Source organism: Elephantulus edwardii, unplaced genomic scaffold (genome assembly GCF_000299155.1).
Source record: "Elephantulus edwardii isolate Elephantulus edwardi_28Jun2011 unplaced genomic scaffold, EleEdw1.0 scaffold00014, whole genome shotgun sequence".
In the NCBI taxonomy this organism is placed as follows: Eukaryota; Metazoa; Chordata; class Mammalia; order Macroscelidea; family Macroscelididae; genus Elephantulus; species Elephantulus edwardii.
This window is the reverse complement of record NW_006399764.1, coordinates 26,703,000-26,724,805: the sequence shown is the minus strand read 5'-3', so window position 1 is coordinate 26,724,805 and position 21,806 is coordinate 26,703,000. Positions and strand designations below refer to the sequence as shown.

The following is a 21,806-nucleotide window of genomic DNA, read 5'->3' as shown; positions in this document are numbered from 1 at the left end:
TTAAAATGTTCTCATTTGCAGCAGAGCAAGGCAGTCATAGCTTTCAAATAACATCTTGATATCCTTTCACATGCTGCTGAATCAGTCCTTTCACAGCTTTCCTGGCCCAGAAAAGCCAACCAACTCAGACTCATGTTTGAATCAGAAGTGACTCCTAGGGAACCCTGAGGGACCTCGAGGGGATCCCGCAGAGGCTCCACCGGTTCAGACTGCTCTTCGCGTGGCTATTAATTTTATTGATTCCTTTACGGGGTACGGGGGTGGTGCTTCGGCGTTTGCTTTCACTTTCGTTTTCTGATGTATAAAACAAGCTGAAGTGTGGCGGGCGGGTGGAGGGACCTGTCCGCCTGCGCCGGGAGCGCACTCGTGCGCTGCGTCCAGGTTGTCCACCCGGGGATGTGCCGGCACCCGCGCCGCCTGCACGCAGGTAGGGGACTTGCACGCAGGTAGGGGAGCCTCCTGGTGTCTCCCGCAGCCAGGCAGAGGAAGGAGGGAGGGTCTGCGTAGACGTTTGGTTCGAGATGGGTTAAGAGGCGAGGAATTGGGGAGACTATTCTCTGAGGGAGTTGACAAGAAAAAGCACTGCGTCTGCTTTTTGCAAGGCAAGATGCCGTTTTTGCTCTCATTTCAGTCCTGGTTGGTGCATTTGGTACTAAAATGACCAACTAGAGAGGAAGCGTCTAGTCTAGAAGGCAGGGTGCTGAGAATAGACTTCACTCTACATACAGCCTGGCTGACAGCCCTGGGTGAAGAACGCGTCTGTCCTGCCTGGCCTCAGCATCACCAGCCCTTTACATGGGTTTTTTTTTTGTTTTTGTTTTTGTTTTTTTTTTTTTTTTTCACTACATGTGCTTTACTTTGCTTTTGGGGGAATAGCTATGTAGGCGAAAGTACACATTTAAAACTTAAGATAAAAATTCCCTTCTTGGAAATTGTCCAACCTCGTGGTCCCATCATTCGTGAGAACACCCATGAGCCCTTAACCCCTCACAGATGCTATTAAGCATCTTTTGGGTTGGTTGTTGTTGTGTACTGTAGTCAGAACCGACCCACAGCTGACCCTCTAGAGGGTTTTCAGGGGCAGTTAATCGCACGGGAGGAGACTGCCCAACCTTCTCCCATGGAGCAGCTGGTGGCCTCAAACCGCATGTCTTCGGATTGCAGCGAAGCTTCTTGCCACTAGGCCACCAGAGCTCCCTTTTATGGGTTTAGTCAAGTTAAAATGATTAAGTGGAAAATATCTCAAGTCTCACATTTAAGCTGTTTTATTGGGAGCTTGAACATCCTCTTCTCTTTTTATACATCATTGGTATTCCTTGTCCTCTGATCCCTGGTGGTGCAGTGCTTTATGTGTCCAGCAGGAAATGGGAAGGTCAGTAGGTCAGACTATACCAGCCAATGTGTAGGAGAAAGGCGAAGCTGTCTGCTCCCCTTAATGGTTACCACCTTGGAAACCCAGTGAATGGTCAGCCTCATTTAGCATCAAGGTGATGGTGTGGATTTGGGTTTTTGTTTTTCTGAACTATGTAATGGTATCTTTTCCTCATTTTCCTGTTGAATTGCAGTGGCATTCTTACTAATTTTTCTTTGTTGTGATTTGACCAAAAGTTTACAAAGGAAATTAGTGTTTTATTCATCCATTCATATACAGTTTGTTTTATAACATTAATTACAATACCTACAATGTAATCTTGTTTTCCGGACTTGCTCCCTGCAATTCTGATTCCCAGAAATCCTCTGGGACTTCCCTTCTTTAGTGATATCGTGCTAACCATCCTTTATTGTACATTGCCTTCCCTCTGACCTCTCTGTTATCTCTTTGCTAATTTTTACTTCCTTCTCCCTCCTTTCCCATCCTTGGTAACTATCTAGTTGGTTTTTAAGAACTATTTGTATAGTAAAAGAAGTGTTGGTAGCACAGTGCAACATGTGTTGTGCTATCAACAATCAATACCCTTAGTACCAGCAGTCAGGAAGTAGAAGACATATTATGTTGGCCAAGTCTGCTGTCAGGGGCTTCTCCAAAATACTGAAGAGCAATGATGTCAGTTTGAAGACTAAGGTGGGTCTGATTCAGGCCATGACCTTCTCAGTCACCTGCTATGCATTGGAGAGCTGGACCATGAATAAGGACGACGGAAGAAACATTGATTCCATTCACTTGTGATGCTGGAGAAGAGTACTGCATAGACTGTCAATAGAACAAACAGCTATGTCCTGGAAAGGATGTGGCCAGAATGCTGCATGGAGTTAAGGATAACGAAGCTTCATCTTTCATACATTGTAGCTAGATGAGGCTATTTCTTGGAAAGAGACATCATGCTTGGAAAGAAGGGAAGGGTCAGGGAAGGAGACGATGACTTCCAAGGAGATGGATTGACACTTCTACAATGGTCTCTAGTGTCTCAGATGCTGAGGATGGCACAGGATAGGACAGGTTTCCGGATGGCTGTTCACAGAGTCACTGTGAGTCATACTTGACTCAGCGGCTCCTAACAATGAAGACAATAAATATCCAGTAGGAAAGTCAACAGTTTGAATCCACCAGCTGCCCTGCAGGTAGAAGATAAGCATTCTTTTCCTGTTAAACCCAAATGGAAGGTTGCTGGGAGTCAGAACTGACCCAACAGCACTAAGTTGAGTTTGCCTTATTATTCGAGGCAGGGCTTCTCTCCGTTATATGTATGTTGTGGTGTGGTGTGTGCTGTCAAGTCGGAACTGATGTGTAGCTGATCATCAAGCAGGTTTTCAGAGGCAGTAAGTCACACAGGAGGAGATTGCATATCCTTTTTCCATGGCAAAGCTTATATGTATGTTTCCTGTTGGTATGTGCTGTCAAGTTGACTCCAACTCATAGCAACCTTAGGCACAATAACTCTGAACCCTGATCTATCCTGATCTCACTGCCTCTGACACACCTGTCCTCAGTCAGTCCATCTCATCCAGGGTCTTCCTTTCATACCCTGTCCTGTCACCCTTCCAACCATAATGTCCTTCTCTAGGGACTGGTCCCTGTGGGCAACATGCCCAAAGTATGTGAGACAGAACTTCAGAATCCTTGCCTTCAAAGAATAGCTTTGTTCAACCCTCTCTAAGACAGACCTGTTTGTCCGCTTGGTGGTCCATGATATGTTCAGTTCTCTTCTCCATCATCCCAACTCAAAGACATTAATTCTTATTCTATCATCCTTAGTCATTGTCCAGCTCTCTGATGCACAACAAGCAATTCCAAAGACCATGGTCTGGATCAGGCACACCTTAGTCGCTAGACTGACATCCTTACCCTTTAGCACTCTGGAAAGGTCTCTGACTGCAAATTTTCCTAATGCAGTTCATCTTTTGATTTCCTCACTGCTGGTGCCAAGAGTGCTGATTGTGGAACTGAACAAGCTGAAATTGTTAGAAGTCTCAATCTCTTCTCCCTCTATCATGGGGCTGCCAACTAGCCCAGTGGTGAGAATCTTTGTTTTCTTCATGTTTTTTTTTGTTTGTTTTCTTCATGTTGAGTTTCAGTCCATATTGCAGACTACAGTACCTGACGTTCTGCAACAAATGCTTCAAGCCCTCCTCAATTCAAAAAGCAAGGTTATGTCATCTGCATCACACAGATTGTCAATGATTGGTCCTCCAATCCCGATGCCACAGTGTTTTTCTATGTATAGCATGTACTTATTAATCATTATATGTATAGCATGTACTTATTAATCATTTGTGAGTTTTTGTCTATATATGGAATTCTGAGAAATACGAAGAGAGAGAACTAGACTTTATGAGATATAGAGAGCAAGTACACTAGCTTTGCTTTCCTGTTCCACTGTTGTATTCTCCAATGCCTAACATAGTGCCTAGCACAGAGGAGATTCAAAGTGAATTGTTGCTGGATGATAGAAGCATTGACATTTCAAGCAAGGTGATAGAATGAATCCAGGCAGATGTCACTCACATTTTACTATTAAGTGGTCAAATCCAATTGTTTCTGCTTTCTACTCTTTATAGGGAAGAAGAATAAATTTGTTGAGTGAATAGGATTTATTATTTAGCAATCTAAGAAGCAGAATAGTACGTTTTGAAGCTTGGGTGCTCAGGAAGAACTCATGCAGTTGAACAGTCAAAGGAAAGGAAGATGATTGTAGCTGGTTGCTCAGGGGAAATGGACCGCAGGGTAGGGAAAGTGGAAGTAAAATTCTCTTGGGCCTGAAATTTTGCGTAGGGTTAAGATTGGCTCCCTTTATCTTTAACATTGGGGGAAATTAATGGAATTTTGTGTGGTATGTCTTAGCATCTTTTGAGTGTTCATTACACGTTTTTGAGGTCTTGATGTTGGATTGCTTTTTGTTTTTATTTCAGAGCTTGTAAATAAAATTTTAAATTGTCTTCTTCTCATAAATATTTTTTCACTGCATTTTCTATAGCTCTGTGATACAAAGTGAGAATATTGAACTTCAAAATCTCCTGCTATATTTCCAAATGTATAAAGCAATCATTGAGCAGTTATCAAAAGATAATTTCCGTTAAAGCTGCCAAGTGCCATACTGTCTTAGTTTAGATTTATTGAATAAACTAGTCTTCTTGTGTTTTTCATAATTAGGTAATTCCAGAATGATGAGGATATTTAATATCTTTACACTCATGACCTACTGTCATTTACTGAACGGTAAGATTCTTATGTTCTATATTTTTAGTTATTTTGACCATAAGACAAAAAGTAAAATAATGATAAAAATGGATGGAATATTATATAGAGCATTTTATCTTTATTTCATAAACTAGTCATCTGTATCATTGTAAAAAGATAAAAGAAATGGAAATATGTGGTTGGTTGGTTGGTTTGTTTTAAGCAAGGATCACTCTGTCAACATTGTGACCTGCTTTCTCTATGAGTATATTCTGTGGGAGTACTTAGGCATTCAGGGAAGTTGTCCAGATCACACAGTGTTGGCTTCATACTGAGTTCTTCCCTAAGTCTCCAAACCCATGAACCTCTGGCCAGAAATGATCAAGAATTTATATGAGCAAGAAAGAAATACTAGTATTCACTAGGCAGACTAGGTTAAGACAAATTCTCAGATGTCTGCATGAAGTGAAGTCTACTTGATTAGATGTCCTCCGATAATCATTTAATATTTCTACACTAATACCTGTTTAAGGAATCCTATTAGTGTAGAGTTTAACATGTCAGGCTGCTAATAAAAGTTCCGCAGTTCAAAACCACCAGCTGCTTTATGGGAGAAGGATAGGCCGTCTCCTCTTGTAAAGATTTACAGCCTCAGAAATCCAAAGGAGAGTTGCTGTGAGAATCAAGTCAATGGCAATGGGTTTTAATATGAGTTTTTAAAGTGTAGAATGGCAACATTTTTAGCTAATTCTATTATTCTAATTTGGTGAATAGTTCTAACTTAGAAAAGAATGAAGAGATGATCCCTAAAACATGATTCAAATTCACTGGATACAAAAAGATGTATTTTAGAGAAGTAAGTCCTTAAATATAACTACTAATGTAACAAACAACAACGTAACTGGTAGGTAAAGTGGTTGTAAATCCTGCACCCATCTGGTAGATTCCTTTAGGACTATTCTTTCTTATGAAGACTGGCTCTCTTTCTTTTCAGCTTTTACTGTCACTGTGCCTAAGGACCTACATGTGGTAGATTATGGCAGCAATGTGACGATGGAATGTGTGTTCCCAGTAGAAAAGGAGTTCAACCTGGATGACTTAGTTGTATACTGGGAGATGGGGGACAAGAAAATTATTCAATTTATGAATGGGAAAGAAGACTCGAAGGTGCAGCACAGCAGCTACAGACAGAGGGCTCAGCTGCTTAAAGACCAGCTCTCCCAGGGAAAGGCCATGCTTCAGATCACAGACGTGAAACTGCGCGATGCAGGGGTTTACTGCTGCCTCATCAGCTATGGCGGTGCTGACTACAAGCGGATTACTTTGAAAGTCAATGGTAGGAATTATTATAGATAAAGATAACTGACCTTCGGTGAAAGCATATTCCAAGTATTGATACCCTTTTCACTCTTGAAAGTCTAGCACTACTTTCTGGCAGAACAGCAGTAAACTGTTCATTTATTCATTCACATACACATTCACTGAGCATGTGTTACTATTTTAGAGTTAAAATACCATCCATACCCATTTTTTAACATTTATCTTTTAATCATAATTTGAGGGAACATGTACAAAGTACACCCATTTTTAAAAATTTATCTTTTAATCATGATTTGAAGGAACATGTACAAAGTATATTGGATTTTCATTCAGTCATTGATGCATACTGTGCTTTAAAACATTCATCCTCTTATTGTAAGTTGTCTTCCCTTCACTCATCTTAATAATTGGCTATCTTCCCTTTGGTGGGAGAAGGATGGGCATCTCCACCCACGTAATTACTGGCTCTGAAAACATGCTGGAGACTCAGCTATGGGTAGGTTCCAACTTGATGGCACACAACAATAATTATCTGTTTATTAATTTTTACTCCCTTCCCTAGCCCTTCTCACCCCTGGCAATCAACCAAGGATAATTCTGTGTGTAAATCTTTCTTTAGCTTTTTATAATAGTAGTGTCTTATGCAATCTTGTCTTTTGTGACTGACTTAATTCACTCGGCATCATTGACTATTTCAAGAACACCTCATATTTGAGAAGTTCTACACCAGTCACAGGAGCCCTCATGACATAGTGAGTTATATACTGCAATGCTAGCCAAAAGGTTAATGTTTTGAATCTTCCAGCCACTGCATGGGAGAAATATGAAGTGAGCTGCTTCCATAAAGATTTACAGCCTCAGAAACCTAATCGAGGGTCTCCATGAGTTGGAATTGACACAATGACAGTGTGTGGTGATCGGTGGGAACATTTAAGTGCTCAGCTGCTAGCCGGAAGGTTAGTGGTTTGAGTCCACCAGAGGGGATTTAGATGTAAAGCCTGGTCATCTACTTTCAAAAAAAACAGCCATTGAAGAACATTGCAAAAGACAGTTCTGTAATACACGTGGGGTGGCCAGGAGACAGAGTCACATCTATTGTAAGGAGAGCATGGATCCAGAACCAGTCATGGCCAGCCCCTCGTATATACAGTTTTCTTAAACATAAATTCCTAGTTTTAACTCTTACATGATTATAAATGTAATGTGTATACTTTCATATCATTCAGCTATCATATTGCTTTATACTGTCAAGTTGATCCTGACTCATAGCAACTCTATAGGACAGAGTACTAACTGTCCCATAAGATTTCCAAGCTCTTATAGCCTAGTGGGTAAGGAGTTGTGGTGCCAACACAACTGTTGCGGTTCAAACCCAGCTGTTCTGTGAGGGAAAGATAAGAAGTGTCCTCCTGTGCGATTTGTAGCCTCTAAAAACCTGCTGAAGGGTCACTTATGAGTCAGTTCTGAATTGAAGTCAATTTAAAAAACTTTTAGGAAAATAGATTACCAGGTCTTTTCCCCCACAGAGCAGCCTCAAACATCCAACCGTTTGGCTAGCAGGTGAGTGCTTTAATCACTGTGTCACTATGAGTCCTTTCAGATGCCTTAGAAGGGAATAAATGAAATTAAAAAGTGTCCCCTCCTCCCTTCACCACCATCTTCCGTGACACTCAAAATTAGTAACTATTACTTCTGTGCCCTTCCAAAACATTATGTAAATCCAACTCCTTTATTAACAAAGGCTGCCAGTGTTTTCTTTCTTTTGAAATTTTCAATGTCAAAATCAGGTAAATATATTAAAACCTAACCCCATGGGGAAGTTCACCTGTTTAAAAACCTTTGGAAATCTAACTACAAAGGCAAAAATAATCGTGCTAACTGGAGAGAACCTCTTCTTCCTCAAAGATAGTGTGGCTGTGCTCACTTGTCAGGTTTTATCATTAAAATCTCCACAGGGTCATCTTGGAGTTCTGAAGAGGAACTGTAAGTGTCAGTTCTTGGGAAATAGGTTACTTGGGTTCAAGGTTTTGGGTTATGACTCACAAAGTAAAGGAAAACACCTTAACTGGCTGCCTCTGCTTTCACTGATATGATTCACAGACTTGAGAGAATCCCAGATGAGAGCAGTCGGCCCAACTTTCCACCAAGAATAGAAATCCCCAGGCAGCATCCCTCAAGGATGCAGGGACATCTTGTGCAGACAGACCTCCCACCCTCATCATGGGGACCCCCTTTTCCAGAGCCTTGTGGATTTACTCCCTGATATCTAGCCTAAATCCAACTACTCTAAACCCACTGGTGGAATTATCTTCCTGCTGCTTTCATATTTATGATGGCCTTTCAATCTTTGGCCACAATGAGATCATCTCCTCTTGGCTTTTCCACTAACTACCATCAATCTGAAAGTCAACAAGGCAAGTGAAGAAGGCCTGCATTTATAGCAAATGGGTCGGTGACGCAGTCAGATGGAGATTAAGGGAAGTGCATCCGTCTTACGCTACAGTCCTAGGCTTCCTGTTCTGGGTCGGTACTGTTGTCAACAGCGTGTCACTTGACTTGTGAAGATTTAATTTGCGTTATAATTTTTGATGTACTTCTCCAGGACAGTGATACTAGGAAAGAAAGCTAGGATAAGGGGACTTACACTTTCAGCTTTCCCTTTAGTCCATCAGCATTTACTGATTCTGGAGCATTAAAGACAATAGCAAGACTTATAAAGAATCAGGTGATTTCCCATTGCTGTTTCTGGGCAGAGGATGGAGAACATAGCCTGGTAGTCAGAAAGAAGGAAGCACAAAGAACTTCCTTCCAAGGTGGAGGCTCATCAGTTTGCAGGAGGACACAGGAATTGGAGCACCTGCCCCTGTGGTGGGGAGCAGTGTTTGTCCGAATCATCATCAGTTCTGACTCCTGGTAACCCCGTGTGTGTTAGGAGACAATGCCCCATAGGCCTTTCAATGGCTGATGTTTTGGAGGTAGATCAGCAGCCCTTTCTCCTTAGACATGTCTGGATGAGCTCAAACCTCGAGCCTTTCAGAAAGCAGCCATGCATGTTAACAGTTTCCAACACACACAGACTCAACCAGATTGCCGTTCCGAGGGTTTCCATGGCTGCAGTCTTAACATGGGCAGCCCACCAGGTCCTTTATATTGCAAAGCAGTTGTTGGGTTTGGGCTGCAAACCTTTGGTCAGCAGGCAGGCACATAACTGTGATGCCCCCAGGACTCCTGTCTGGGGACCTGTACGGACTGATGCAGTCAGAAGTCTTCTGACATGGAGGATTCTAACAGAGGACAGCTGGGGGCAAAGTTAGTGTATAAACAACCAGAACTGAAGATCTGTTTGGGTTTGCCATTCAGTTTTGTAGTGTAGTTGATTAAATTAGCATTTTAATGCTCAGCTCCCTTGTCACTCGTTCATGTACAGCTCTCTTGAGAGACCAAGCTGGCAAGCTGTAGTCTGAGCCTCCAGAGAGAGCTGTCCAGGGTGCCCGAGACACTGACTCGGCACTTGACGCCAGGTGTTCCAGCTGGCTAAGAACCAGCATTACCACTCTTAAGAAATAGGACACCTGAAATTGTATGCAAATCATTTCACAGTAAAGCTCTCAGGCTTCTCTTCCCATCACTGCAAATGGGTGGTAACACAACTGCACCCACAGAGCTTACTCATCATGGGGTTTTAAAGGTGAAGCATTTCAAAACTGAAAGGTCTTGGTTTTGAATTAACTCAACTGTGCTCGTCACTGTGGATGTTATTCCGCCTCCTTGTTGGTTCATTTAACTCCCAGGGTCTCAGGTCCCTAACTTTTAATTGAAAATGTTGTTTTCCCCCCTCCAATTGGTGAGCCTAATAGCAGGGAAAATTAAATTCTCAGTTACACTTTCAGTGGGATCAGCTATCTGAAAGAACCAAACGTGTGCATTGTTAACTTGATATAGTCAGTTTGCTGTTATAGACTAAAAATGACCTTTTATCATTCTTAACCCCTCCTTCAGATTCCCCACCCTGGCTAAGTTTATAGTATTAACTGTTAACCACCCTCTAATACACCACATAATATATCATGTAACTATAATTAACAATGTTTATTTGTATCTGTTTCTTTCTCCTAGAATACAGTGAATATAGCAGAGACTTGAGGGAACTTCATTCATACTCTGTACCCTGTGTCTGGCATATAGTAATGGGAAAGTAGTTCCTGAGTGAATATAACAATTCTCCAAATAGGATTTTAGCCTAATTTTTTAAAATGAGCATGTTTATTGATGATATTTATATGAAAATAACATTTCATAAAGAACTGTCATCACCTTCTAAAAAGTACACAAGGGAATATTTGAGAGGGAGTAGCAGAAGAGGAAGAACTCTTGAAAGCACTGTCATGTGATGTCATGGTTCAAGGGTGGTAGAGGATGTTGTTGCTGATAGATGTCAAGTCAACGATGACTGTAGTGTAGTGGTGGTGGTGGTGGTGGTGTGGTGATGGAGTGGTGGTGGTGGTGGTGTAGGTGGTGGTGGTGGTGGTGGTGTAGGTGGTTGAGTGGTGGTGGTGGTGATGGTGATGGAGTGGTGGAGGTGGTGGAGTGGTGGTGGTTGAGTGGTGGTGGTAGTGATGGTGATGGAGTGGTCGAGGTGGTGGAGTGGTGGTGGTGGTAAGAGATGTAGCAGCAACAGTAAGAGTAGGGATTGGCACTTGCATAGCCTCTGCTGTGTTCCAAGTCACTACGAGTCAGTACTTCTTCATATCCAAGATGCATATTTTACTATCTCAGAAATCTGAGTGCGTCTTCAGTAGATGGTATTTTAGATTAACGAAATGTGATGTTCTTCCCGTTTCATAGAGGAGGAAACTGAGGCCCAGAGAAGCTCAGCAGTTTGCCTAGCTAGAAAGTGGCCAAACCAGCTTTGAAACTCAGTTTATCTCTGAGGCCTACACCCTTCATAACCAGGTCCTGCTTCCTGGATGTGTACCACTGAGGATGTCAAAATGCTTGTTGACTTCAGGACGCCAGTGACGACTTCTCACCAGCATTAGGTGGTGCGGTGCTCTAGTTCTAGGGAACCTAGCACGTGCACTTCTTTTTATTACCACATCATCAGTAACGCGTTCAGCGCGAGGCATGTATGTGTGCAAATGTGTCTGCGTGATTTATGTGGAAATTGCTTGAATCCATTTCTAACTCACAAAAGCTCCGTAGAACAGAACTGTACTGTTGGGACATTTTGTTTTTGTTTGTATTTTTTTTTTGCTGTAACCTTTAGGACAGCAAGTCACCAGCCTTTCTCCCACAGACTAGCTGCATGGGTTCAAACTGCTAAGCTTCTGGTTAGAACCTGAATGCTTGACCACCGTGCTAATAGGGCTGCGTATGTGTATGTTATAAAGTATGTATGCGTTAGAAAGTCTACACTTACACGAATTTGTAGCTTGTTTCGTGTGAAATTGTCATTTTTTTAAGGTCAAGGGAATTGTGTATCACCAGTTTCATGTAGTTCAAACTACTTGCATTGAAAATAAGCAGAAGGAGAAATTTTGAAAGAAATGGTACTGAACACTTTCACTGTCCTCTGATTGTGATGCTTTATCATTAGCTGCTATGTCAGGGCAGAGTGTATTTCTGGGTGAAAGTCATCATTAACAAAGGTGGTGGTCTTGGGAATTTTGAGGGTTTTGGCCAACACCCTTTCACGGTCCCTTAGATCACTTGTTATCACCTTGTGAAGAAGCTGACCCCTCCTTTTAGTTTGTGCTTGCATCGTTTGTATTATCATCAACCTCCGTTTCTACGTAGGCTTTTTAAAAAAAATATTCATTGTTGACTTTGTGAGAATCTCAGCTTATCTAGGAATAAGAAAAGTCAATAAAAATCCACCCCAGTGCCGTCAAGCCTGTTCCACCTCATAGCAACCCTCTGTCAGGTTTCTGTAAATCTTAACATCTTTCTCGCACAGAGTGGATGGTGGATTTGAACCACCAGCCTTTCAGGTCACAGCCTGATACACTTTGCCACCTCGGCCCCTTAAGAATAAAAGAATCTAAAAATCTATGAACCCATAGTGAGACACTGTCCCTCCTTTAGATTCTCCCAAGGCCCACACAGTGAGACCAGTGTTAATCAGCTAAGCTTTAAAAAGCTGAAATCCCTCCTTAATTGAGGGAGATATAAATACACGTAAATGGAAGTTCTCCTGTTTGCTTCCTACTTCACAATGCATATACTATACTTTAGAGACTATGGCAGTTTAAATTTAATTCATGCGGCATGGAAACACCCATTGATTTGCTCCTTGGAGGTCCATCATATGGGTACATGATCCTACATAGGAAATAACACTCTCTTTAAATCTTCTCCCATTAAAAAGAATATTTTAAAAAATATCCTTTTTAGGGGAGCTCTGGTGGCCTAGTGGCAAGGAACTGCAACTACAATCCCAGAGGCGCACAGTTCGAACCCACCAGATGCTCTGCCGGGGAAGGAGGGACAATCTCCTCCTGTACCAGTCAGATCTGATTTGACGGTACATGCACACAAAAAAATGATTAAAAAAATAAAAAAATATCCTTTTTAATAGAAGAATAAAATAGATTATTTTTAAAAACTGGTAAAATTCTTTTTTAAATATTTAGTTTTAAAAGCAAACTGTTCACCATTTACAAAGGATTTAGGCTTCAAATGTAAAATTACCTAGAAATCAAGCTGTGTGACTTAGATATGATAGAGTAATATTGTTTCCTGCGACATTTACTTCATGACGGGTAGTAAGTGGATTTCTTTTTTTAAAGGATTCTTAAACATGAGAGATGCCGGACTGAGGACTCTCTTTCCCGTTGTGTTATTGTTATCATGTACCATCAAATCGGAGCCAACTCCTGCAGACTTGGTTTTCAGAACCTGTAAATTGCACGGGAAGAGATTACCCATCTTCTTCCCACAGAGAAACTGCTGGATTCAAACCACGGCCCTTTGGATTGGCAGCACAATTCCTTACCTCTGGGCCACCAGAGCTCCTTCAGTTTCCCATAAGAACCATTCTTTCTATGTTTTTAAAATCATGACTTTGTTGATGCCCAGGGCTTCCACTAGTAAGCTCACTGCCGTGAGACCACCAAAACATTGGTTTCCTCTTGGCAGCCCTGTGTTACGTTTCCAATCATATCTCTTTCCAGAGCTGTGGTTACGTCTTAGTGAAGGCGTGGAGGATTGAGACCGTACATGGACCTCAACCGGTCATGCTGATACCGGAAGTTAAATAATCTCTGCCAACAGAGAAAAAGCAATTAACATGCTTGACGATCCTGCACACCGAAAAGACCGTGAGCTGTGTAAAGGCACTAACTAGTGTGCTGGAATGGTCACTAAACTGGGAGCCTTCATCCTAAGAGGATCCCAAATCCTAATCTAAAATTTGTCTAACTTTCCTCATTGAGTATAGAAATCACTAAAATGATACAATGACATTTTCAGCACAAAGAAGTCTAAAGAGTAAGTTCTATAATCCCAGATGGGATCTTGGAGGAGAAAATAAGCATTAAAGAAACTAGTGAAAATCAAAGGGGAGAGTTGAGTTGATGTGCAAATGTGATGTGCTAATGCTGGTTTCTTTGTTTGACAAAGAATCAAGATAAGATATTAATAATACAGATGCTGGATAAAGGGTATAGAAACTCTGTATTACCCCTTTGTAACTTTTTTTAAATTCTAAAACTTCAATTTTTTTAAAATGACCTCATTCAAGGAAATGTATCTGATTTTACAAATTACTTAGTACGGAGCTTCATCCCAATTTCAGATCATTAACTAAAAATTAGAAAAGAAGATGGTGGAACAGAATCTAAGGGTTTTTTTAAATTAAAATCTAAGAAGACATTCCTTGATGGTTCAAAGGTTTATGTTTATGAAGACAGTCTTAACAACAAAAAAAGAAAGTAGCCAGGAATAACCTGAAGAGGAAATAACTCGACTCTGTTTAAAAACTACAAACTTAACTGATAAACATACTAAAATGTGAATATATGAAAAGGCATATTTTATGCCTACTGGTGTAAAGATGACAATTACTTTTAAAATCAACCTACTCATTTAGATGGAGCACAATAAAAAATAACTGTTACAGCTAGGAGGGTGCTCTGGTGGCTTAGTGGTAAGGAATCGTGCTGCCAACGTAAAGGTTCCTGGTTCAGATCTCCCAGGTTGCTGCTCCATGCACAGAAAGATGGGCAGTCAATCCCCATGCACTGACTGCCTCTGAAAATCCACTGGTCGATCAGCTACGGGTCAGTTCTGACTTGAGGGCACGCAACAATCACAGCAAGGTAACTGGTCCTTGAAACCAAAGTGTGGTCCAAAGTGAACTGAAGGTTACTTCCGGGCTGGCAGGGTGCCCTGATGAGACAGTGAACACTGTGCCCATTGCTTGACGAGCTCGTGGGGATTAGTACTCTTGTTTGTAGACATCACCAAGCCACAAGTGAAGGCCCTGACTTCTCTTTGTTCACATCTAGCTCCCTACCACAAAATCAACCGGAGAGTTTCTGTGGACCCAGTCACCTCGGAGCATGAGCTCACGTGTCAGGCCAAAGGGTACCCTGAGGCTGAAGTCACCTGGACAAGCAGTGACCAGCAAGTCCTGAGAGGCAAGACTGTCATCACCAAGGAGGAGGAGGAGGAGCTTTTCAATGTAACCAGCACGCTGAGGGTCAACGCAACCGCCAAGGAGGCCTTCCGCTGCACTTTTCAGAGAGCAGGTCTCGAGGAGAACAGTACTGCCGAGTTGGTCATCCCAGGTAACGTCCCGAATGTGGTCTCAGTTAAAATGCACCCGGGGTGATGCCTGCTCTGGGTAGGGATTTGGTGCGTGCTGAATGAATGACTGAATACCAAAATGCGTCCTGCTTCCTCCGCTCCCTCATCTGAGTCATACTAGCACATAATAAACATGCGGTGAATATCTACTGATGGTGCGGGAGATAAGTACTTGCTTGGTAAACAGTGTTGGAATCCAGCAGTCCCTTGGCTGGGAAAATGTGATCGTGCGCTTCCATAAACACTGTAGCCTTGGGAACCTTGTCTGTCCTGTGTTGTCAAGAGTTGGAATTGACTTTCCGGCCATCGATTGTACAGTCATTGACTGTGCCCTGTGTACCAGGCTTGGTAAAACCTGCAAAATCCAGAACCTGTGTTAAGGCAGAAACCTGCCAGAGAAGGAAAACGCAAACATTTCCGACTAAAACAAGCAGTAGAAAAATGACCAGACTGTACCCTGTAAGAGGGACAATGCTCGAGAGGCCCATAAAAGCAGCAGTCTGGTCGATTTTTAGCTCTCACAGATTTCTTGTAGAAAAAACAACACATGGTTCCTATTATTCCCCAGGAAATTGAAACAGAAAGCAACCAGCTCCGGGTAGAGTACTCTCAGAGCTGGGGGAGGGCACGGGGCTCAGAGGGATGCTACACTCAGATTTCGTTCCAGGCGTCGAGATCATAGCCCATTGGAGCTGCTCCTCTCCAGGGCTTCTCAGCAGGAAGCTAAGCTTAGAACGTCATCAAGATGATTCAGTCATGGTCAAGGACAAGGGCGGCATACATGCCTTTCAGCAAACAGGGCTCTTATGAGGCAGATTTTGACCCAAGTAGGAAAGAGGAGACAGTGGTGCCCCACTCAAAGATGGCAGCCGCTTGCCTCTTTCCAATGGGGGTCATTTGCCATCTGAGTGGGCACTGCTGCCTGCTTCTCAAACCTACTGCCCTCAAGTCAATGATTTCAGCTCTTAGAGACTCTCCACCGTGTTTCTGAGGCTGGGAATCTTCACGTGAGGACACTGCCTGTCTTTCTCTATAGAGAAGCTGGTTGATTTGAACTCATGGCCCTTCAGTTGGCAGCTCAGCTTGTACCACACTGCAGGGTGAGCTGGCTGAGAAGTGAGAGTTCACTGAGCTTCTGGGAGCCACAACGTCTCTCCTCCTGCCTGTAGCTCCAGACAGAAAGACTGACTGACAGCGGGTGCCAATGGCTGGAAGTCCCTGGATGTCCACACGGTAGAAAGGCTAGCCATGGCGTCCCCAGTCAGAACCACAAAGGTGCAAGGTTGTGGGCGGCGCTCACTCGTCTGTCCTGCTTGGCCCAGTGTGAGCCATCTTTGTCGTGTTAACCAACTGCTAATTTCTGTAATGAAGGATGCAAAACACAAACTTCTGCAAAACCCACTGCTGAAGAGTCAATTCCAATTCAAGGCTGCTGCATAGAAGAAAGTACAAGTGCTCGGGGGGTGTGTGTGTGTGTGTGTGTGTGTGAGAGAGAGAGAGACAAGGCCATAATCTTTATGGAAGCGACCTGCCTCCTCTGTTATACTCAAGGAGCAGTGGGGAGGTTTGAACTGCTGAAATTTCAACTAGTAGCCACGGTCTTGACCCACTATGCCATCAAGGAACATAAAAGGATATGAAATGATCAGGTCGGCATTTAGTGTTGCAGAGACATTCCCTCTGGTCCGAGGGGAAGCTTTTCACAGACATTGGCCTCCCTGTGAAGCAGAGTCTTACCATTTCTGTTTTGTATGCTGAGAGTGGTCACAGGACTTGCCCAGGAATTAAAGCTCCTGAACTCAAAGGCTGCAGAGTCCCAACCCCGAGTTGGGGTTCAGTGTCTACGCTGCTTCTACTGCTCCATGCTGCTCCTGTCTTCTTACCGGGGTTCCTCTCCATCACACCGTTCACTGGCCAGAAGCTTTTCGCCTTTAGGGAGACTGTGAGGATGGTGCAGGACTGGGCGGGGCCACATTTACTGACCACAGGGTCACTGCGAGTGAGAACCGAGCAGGCAGCATGGCAACTAACAACCACAACAACCCGAGCTCACTCCCAGCACCTCCCGTGGAGTTTTTCCTCTCTAGTCCCTTGATTCCCTCCTGTTGATACTTTGTCGTTAGTTCCCTAACCTTTTCCAATCAAAATTTTCTTCAGTTTCTTTTTATTTTATTTTTTTTTAAGTGTGTGTGTGTGTGTGTGTGTGTGTGTGTGTGCTGTCAAATCGGATCTGACTGGTACAGGAGGAGATGGCCCCTCCTTCTCCGGCAGAGCATCTGGTGGATTCAAACCACTTATCTCAGGAATTGCAGTGCTTCAATTTCTTTTTAAAAATTCTTATATTGGTTTGCTTACAAAGTTCATATACATTGTGTTTCACAGTATTCTTCATTCACATTGTGTTTCATACAGACATTCTCATGCATTATGTTTTATAAAATTAATCACCTCTGGACTATTCCCATCATTATTCTGTCTTTTCAAGTCCCCGCCGGATCCTTCCCATTTCCTTCACACACACACACACACACACACACACACACACACTCTCTCTCTCTCTCTCTCTCTCTCTCTCTCTCTCTCTCTCTCTCACCAGATTGTGCAGCCCAGTGGTTTCACCCCTACCCATCTTCCCCCTCTGCTCCCACCCCTCCCCCATTTGGTTCACATACTTATTTTAGTAGTTATCCTTCTATTTTTATAAAAATAGTCTTAGGTAGTAGTTGTGCTTATGAGACTGACTTAGTTCACTCAGCATAATGTTCTCCAACCTCTCCCAAATTACGTAATACTTTTCAAAATTATTGCTCCTGAGTGCTGCGTTGTATTCTTTTGTGTTACTGTACCACAGTTTCTCAATCTATTCATTTGTCGTTGGACATTTAGGCAGTTTCCGTGTTCTTGTGATGGTGAATAATGCTGCTGTGAACACTTATGTAAAAATGTCCATTTGTGTTTCAGTTCCGATTTCCTTAGGGTATAGTCCTAGTAGTGGAAAAGCTCAGTCATACAGACTTTCTATGTTCAACTTTTTGAAGAAGTGTCAAACTGCCTTCCAGAGTGGTTGTACCGTTTTCAATTCCACCAGCAGTGAGTGAGAGTTTCCACCTCTCCACATCCTGTTCAGCATTTATTGCTTGCTGCCCTGCTAAACTTTGCCACTGCTATGGGGTGAGATTGTTTCTCATTGTGGTTTTGATTTGCATCTCCCTTCTTGCCAGTGATTTTGAGCATTTCTTCATGTGTCTGCTGGTTATCTGAATGTGTTGCTCTGTAAAAGTTTTTCCCATTTTGTAATTGTGTTATCCGTCTTTTTCTCTGGAGACCCAGGAATATTCTGTAAACTTTTATTATGAGACCCTTGTCTGAGATAGTATTGCCAAATGGTTTTTCCCAGTCTAGGTTTTCTTTTCACTCTATTGGAAGAAGCCTTTGATGAGCACAGAGACTTAACCCAGTTTCTTTTTGTTTTGCTTTTTCAGAACAATTTGAGCCTCCACCAAATTATAGGACTCACTTGATGCTTCTGGGAACCATTCCTCTGTTCCTTATTGTGGTGTTAGTCATCTTCAACCAAAAAAGAAATGGTAATTGACATGGTAACTGGAGTATTGGGGTTAGGTGTGTCAGAGGCAGTGAGACTCAAGATAGGGCAAGGTTCAGAGCTATTGTACATAGGGTCACTATGAGTCACAGGTGGCTTGACGGCACAGAACAACAATTCCCTTACTGCAGTGGTCCCCAAGGGGGGACGGGAGGAAGGTGTACTAGGCAGAGTTAACAGGTAGAGTTCCAAACCCATTACTGTCAGGTCAGTTTCAGTGTAAGGTGACCCACTTCTCGGGTTTCAGAGGCTGTAAATCTGTGAGAGCACACTGCTTCCTCTTTCTCCAGAGAGTGGCAGCTGGACTCAGACTGCCAGACTTTTAGTACGCCTGGTAGACCTTCACAAAGTGGCCCAAAGATACCCCACTGCTCAAAAGCTGTGATAATGGAGCTGAGCCGGGAGAACTGGTGTTTGGGAGTGAGAGGAAGAGAATGGGAGCACATGGAGGTGAAGTCAACCCAATATCATGAAAATAACCTCATGCAAATAGTGCTACACTTTACGGAAGAGCAAGAGCTGAAGGTGCCTGTCTCAGTTTACTCTGAGTCATGCATTAGTTGCAACATAATACTGAGCTGCTTTCTGGCCACTTTAAACAGTAAAAAGAGGTCCTTCTGTAGAGAATGATATTTTTACCATAGACTATTTTGCAAGACTTCTAGTGGAAGGTGTCAAATAGTTTTAAAAATAATTTACATGTTGGAGCTCTTGTGTCCTCGTCCAAGAAGCTGCACTGTAATCCCGAAGGTGCACAGTTCGAATCCATCAGATGCTCTGCTGGAGAAGGAGGGGCAACCTCCTCCTGTGCCTGTCAGATCCGATTCAGTGGTACACCAAATTAAAAATAAATCAAGACATAAAAATTTTTTAAAAAAATTTATTTACATGCATCTGTCCCTCTAATTACTAATGGGAATAAGTAAAATCAAGGAGAAGGAGTATATAAAAATAATTTCTTCCTATTTTAAGATGATTCAGAATACTTAGAGAACTGTACGAAGGGATTGTATGGATGGCTGGTGTCAAAGAGGGAAGTAGAAAGAGGGAAAGAAATTCCAGTAGCTGATGAAAAACTGCCCCCAGGCCTGAGGAGAAGGTGCTTATAACTGAGCTGTGTCTATAAAACAATTTCTGAGAATTCAGCCAAAATAGAGTGAACAAGTTTTAGTGACCTGAGACAGAGTTGATTTGTAAAACAAAATCATTGTTGCCAACTTACATCTGGCTGTTATTAAATAACCCCAAAACCAGACCTGTCTTGGAAGAAATCCAGCCAGAATACTTGTAAGAAGCGAGGATGAAAGACTCCCCTCATGTCCTGTGGGCACGCTGTCAGGAGGGGCGAGTCCCTGAGAGAGCTCTACTTCATCAAGTGGAGAATCAGCAAACAAAGGGAAAGATCTTCAACAGGCTAGACCGACAGAGGGGCTGTGAGAATGGACTCAAGCATGAGAGATGGTGGTGAGCGCCAGCGGGATGGGGCCGTCAGACCCGGCTCCATAGCATCTAAAATCCAGCATTTTTGCCATTTCTCTGTGGGAATGAATTAGTTGGCAATAAGAATAACTAGAACACCAGGAAATGGTAAAATATCTCAGAACGTGGTTCCTCCCTGAGGGAAGGGTGGAACAGAAAAGTGTATGTAGAAAATGTATGTCCCAAACGGTCGTGTCTGTTTTGATAACTCCATTCATAAGTCAGTTCCAATGTAACTTGAATACCTCCTTCAGTTTTTTAGTGGTCATTATTATTGCCTTTTATTATCAGTGTCTCCATAAATCTATGTTTTCTTGGGGGTATTGGACACATTATATACAAACTTATAGGTACAGTGGCATCAGAAAATTATATGCTGCAGCATTTTATGTAGTATCTATTACTAATAAAAACTATGCATAAAGGAACAAAACAAAAAACCAAACAAGGGATTTTGTCATTCTTGTAACTCAGCTTCGTTGTAAATAGGTGTTATCTGAGCTCTCAACGAGGGTCTGGAAGCATGAATCACAGGCCTTACCTGCTGGCGTGACCTCAGTGGGGAGCACGGGACAGGGACGTCCAGCAGGCTTCCCTGGGGACGAACACGTTTGGGGTTTATCACAGGACTCTGAAATTGAAGCTTGAGCCTCTCTGCAGGATATAGAGCTGTGTTACATCAAAACTAAAAGCCTTTCTTTTTCTCCAGTGAGAAGAATGGATGTGGAAAAAGGTAGCATCCGAGATGAGGACGTGAAGAGCCAAAACGGTGAGCACTTGAGGGGAATAAGAACTCCATCGCGCTCACTGCTTGCAGAGAAGCTGGTGTGGGAATTTGCTCTAATGTGAGACTGGCTCTCAGGCTAAGGCGTCTTGCGGAAAGCCTGGGGAGTAGGGAACAGGTGTCGGGGGGCAGTGAGGATGACAAGGTATACCTGGCTCCCCCATAGCGCCCTGCAGCCCAGCCTGTCCCTGTAGCAGGGGACCAAGTTGACACATGTGGACAGAAAATGAGTGAGTGACAAATACAACAATTAGTGAGACTGGCTCAGGACAGGGCAGGGTTCAGAGCCGTGTCACTATGGGTCACAGGTGACTTGACGGCACATAACAACAACATAGGCCAGATATATGCTAGCTGTTTCTTTTAATCTGTCCCCTACCAAAAATACTTCAAAAGATAAATACTAGACTTATGCCAATTTTACAGTAGAGAAAACAGGGTCAAGTGATCATAAAAATTTGCCAAAGACATGCAACTGGTTAAGGAGAAAAAGGTCCGGCGTGAGGAGCCCACCAGTCCTACCTTCTTGAGCTGGGTCCCAAGTGTGTAAGCCCTTTTGACATGAATGTCTATGTTTATAAAAGGTTGGAAGAACCTCACTTAGCTGTACTACCCAGTAAAAAAAAATGACACAAAGATTTTTCTGTTTTGAAACTGTATCTGAAAACCAAAAGCCTACCTCATCTGCATTGTACAGCTGATGTGCAAATGTTACCTGGTGCAGCCAGTGCTGTGGGCACTATGGCATTTAGTGGACAGGCTCAGGGATGGGGACCAGGCATCTTGATCTGCTCAGGATTAGGCGTTTCCCAACATGCAGGACTTTTGAATTTAAAAACCGAGACTGTCGGTTAACCAGCATCATAGAAAAATAATTGGCACAAATATAGGAAGTTCTTATTGCAAGCTTATTGTATCACCTAGAATTTACAAGTTAAACTTCTCTTCAGGTTTTTTGTGTATTCTTTTTCCCTTGCCAGCTCTCTCATGAAATTAATACATTTTCTTGCTCTCCAGATACAAAATTTGAAGAGACGTAGCCCAGCACTGAAACTTCTCGTCGAAAGCAGGGCTTCTCTGGAGGTTTGGGAGCTTGTCCCAGCCGGGGATGAGAAAGAATGGCCGGCCGCCTGTCTGCAGATCATGCAGCTCTGGGAAGGCCCAGCCCCACAGAGGGAAGCTGCCGAGAGAGACCA

The 21,806-nt window shown here is 42.9% G+C and overlaps 2 protein-coding genes across 2 annotated transcripts in view; both read left to right on the top strand.

Moving 5' to 3' along the window:
• The first annotated feature begins 4,602 nt into the window (after nt 1–4,602).
• CD274 (CD274 molecule) lies at nt 4,603–18,338 on the top strand. The gene is made up of 4 exons (XM_006881360.1): nt 4,603–4,654; nt 5,610–5,951; nt 14,443–14,724; nt 18,226–18,338. The coding sequence occupies exons 1-4, from the start codon at nt 4,603–4,605 to the stop codon at nt 18,336–18,338; spliced, it is 789 nt and encodes a 262-aa protein (XP_006881422.1).
• Nucleotides 18,339–20,543: 2,205 nt separating this feature from the next.
• Nucleotides 20,544–21,806, top strand: part of PDCD1LG2 (programmed cell death 1 ligand 2) — a 101,454-nt gene continuing 100,191 nt past the window's right edge. Inside the window, exon 1 of the mRNA XM_006881359.1 lies at nt 20,544–20,595. Within this exon, the coding sequence (XP_006881421.1) occupies nt 20,544–20,595 (52 nt within the window). The remainder of the gene's footprint in view (nt 20,596–21,806) is intronic.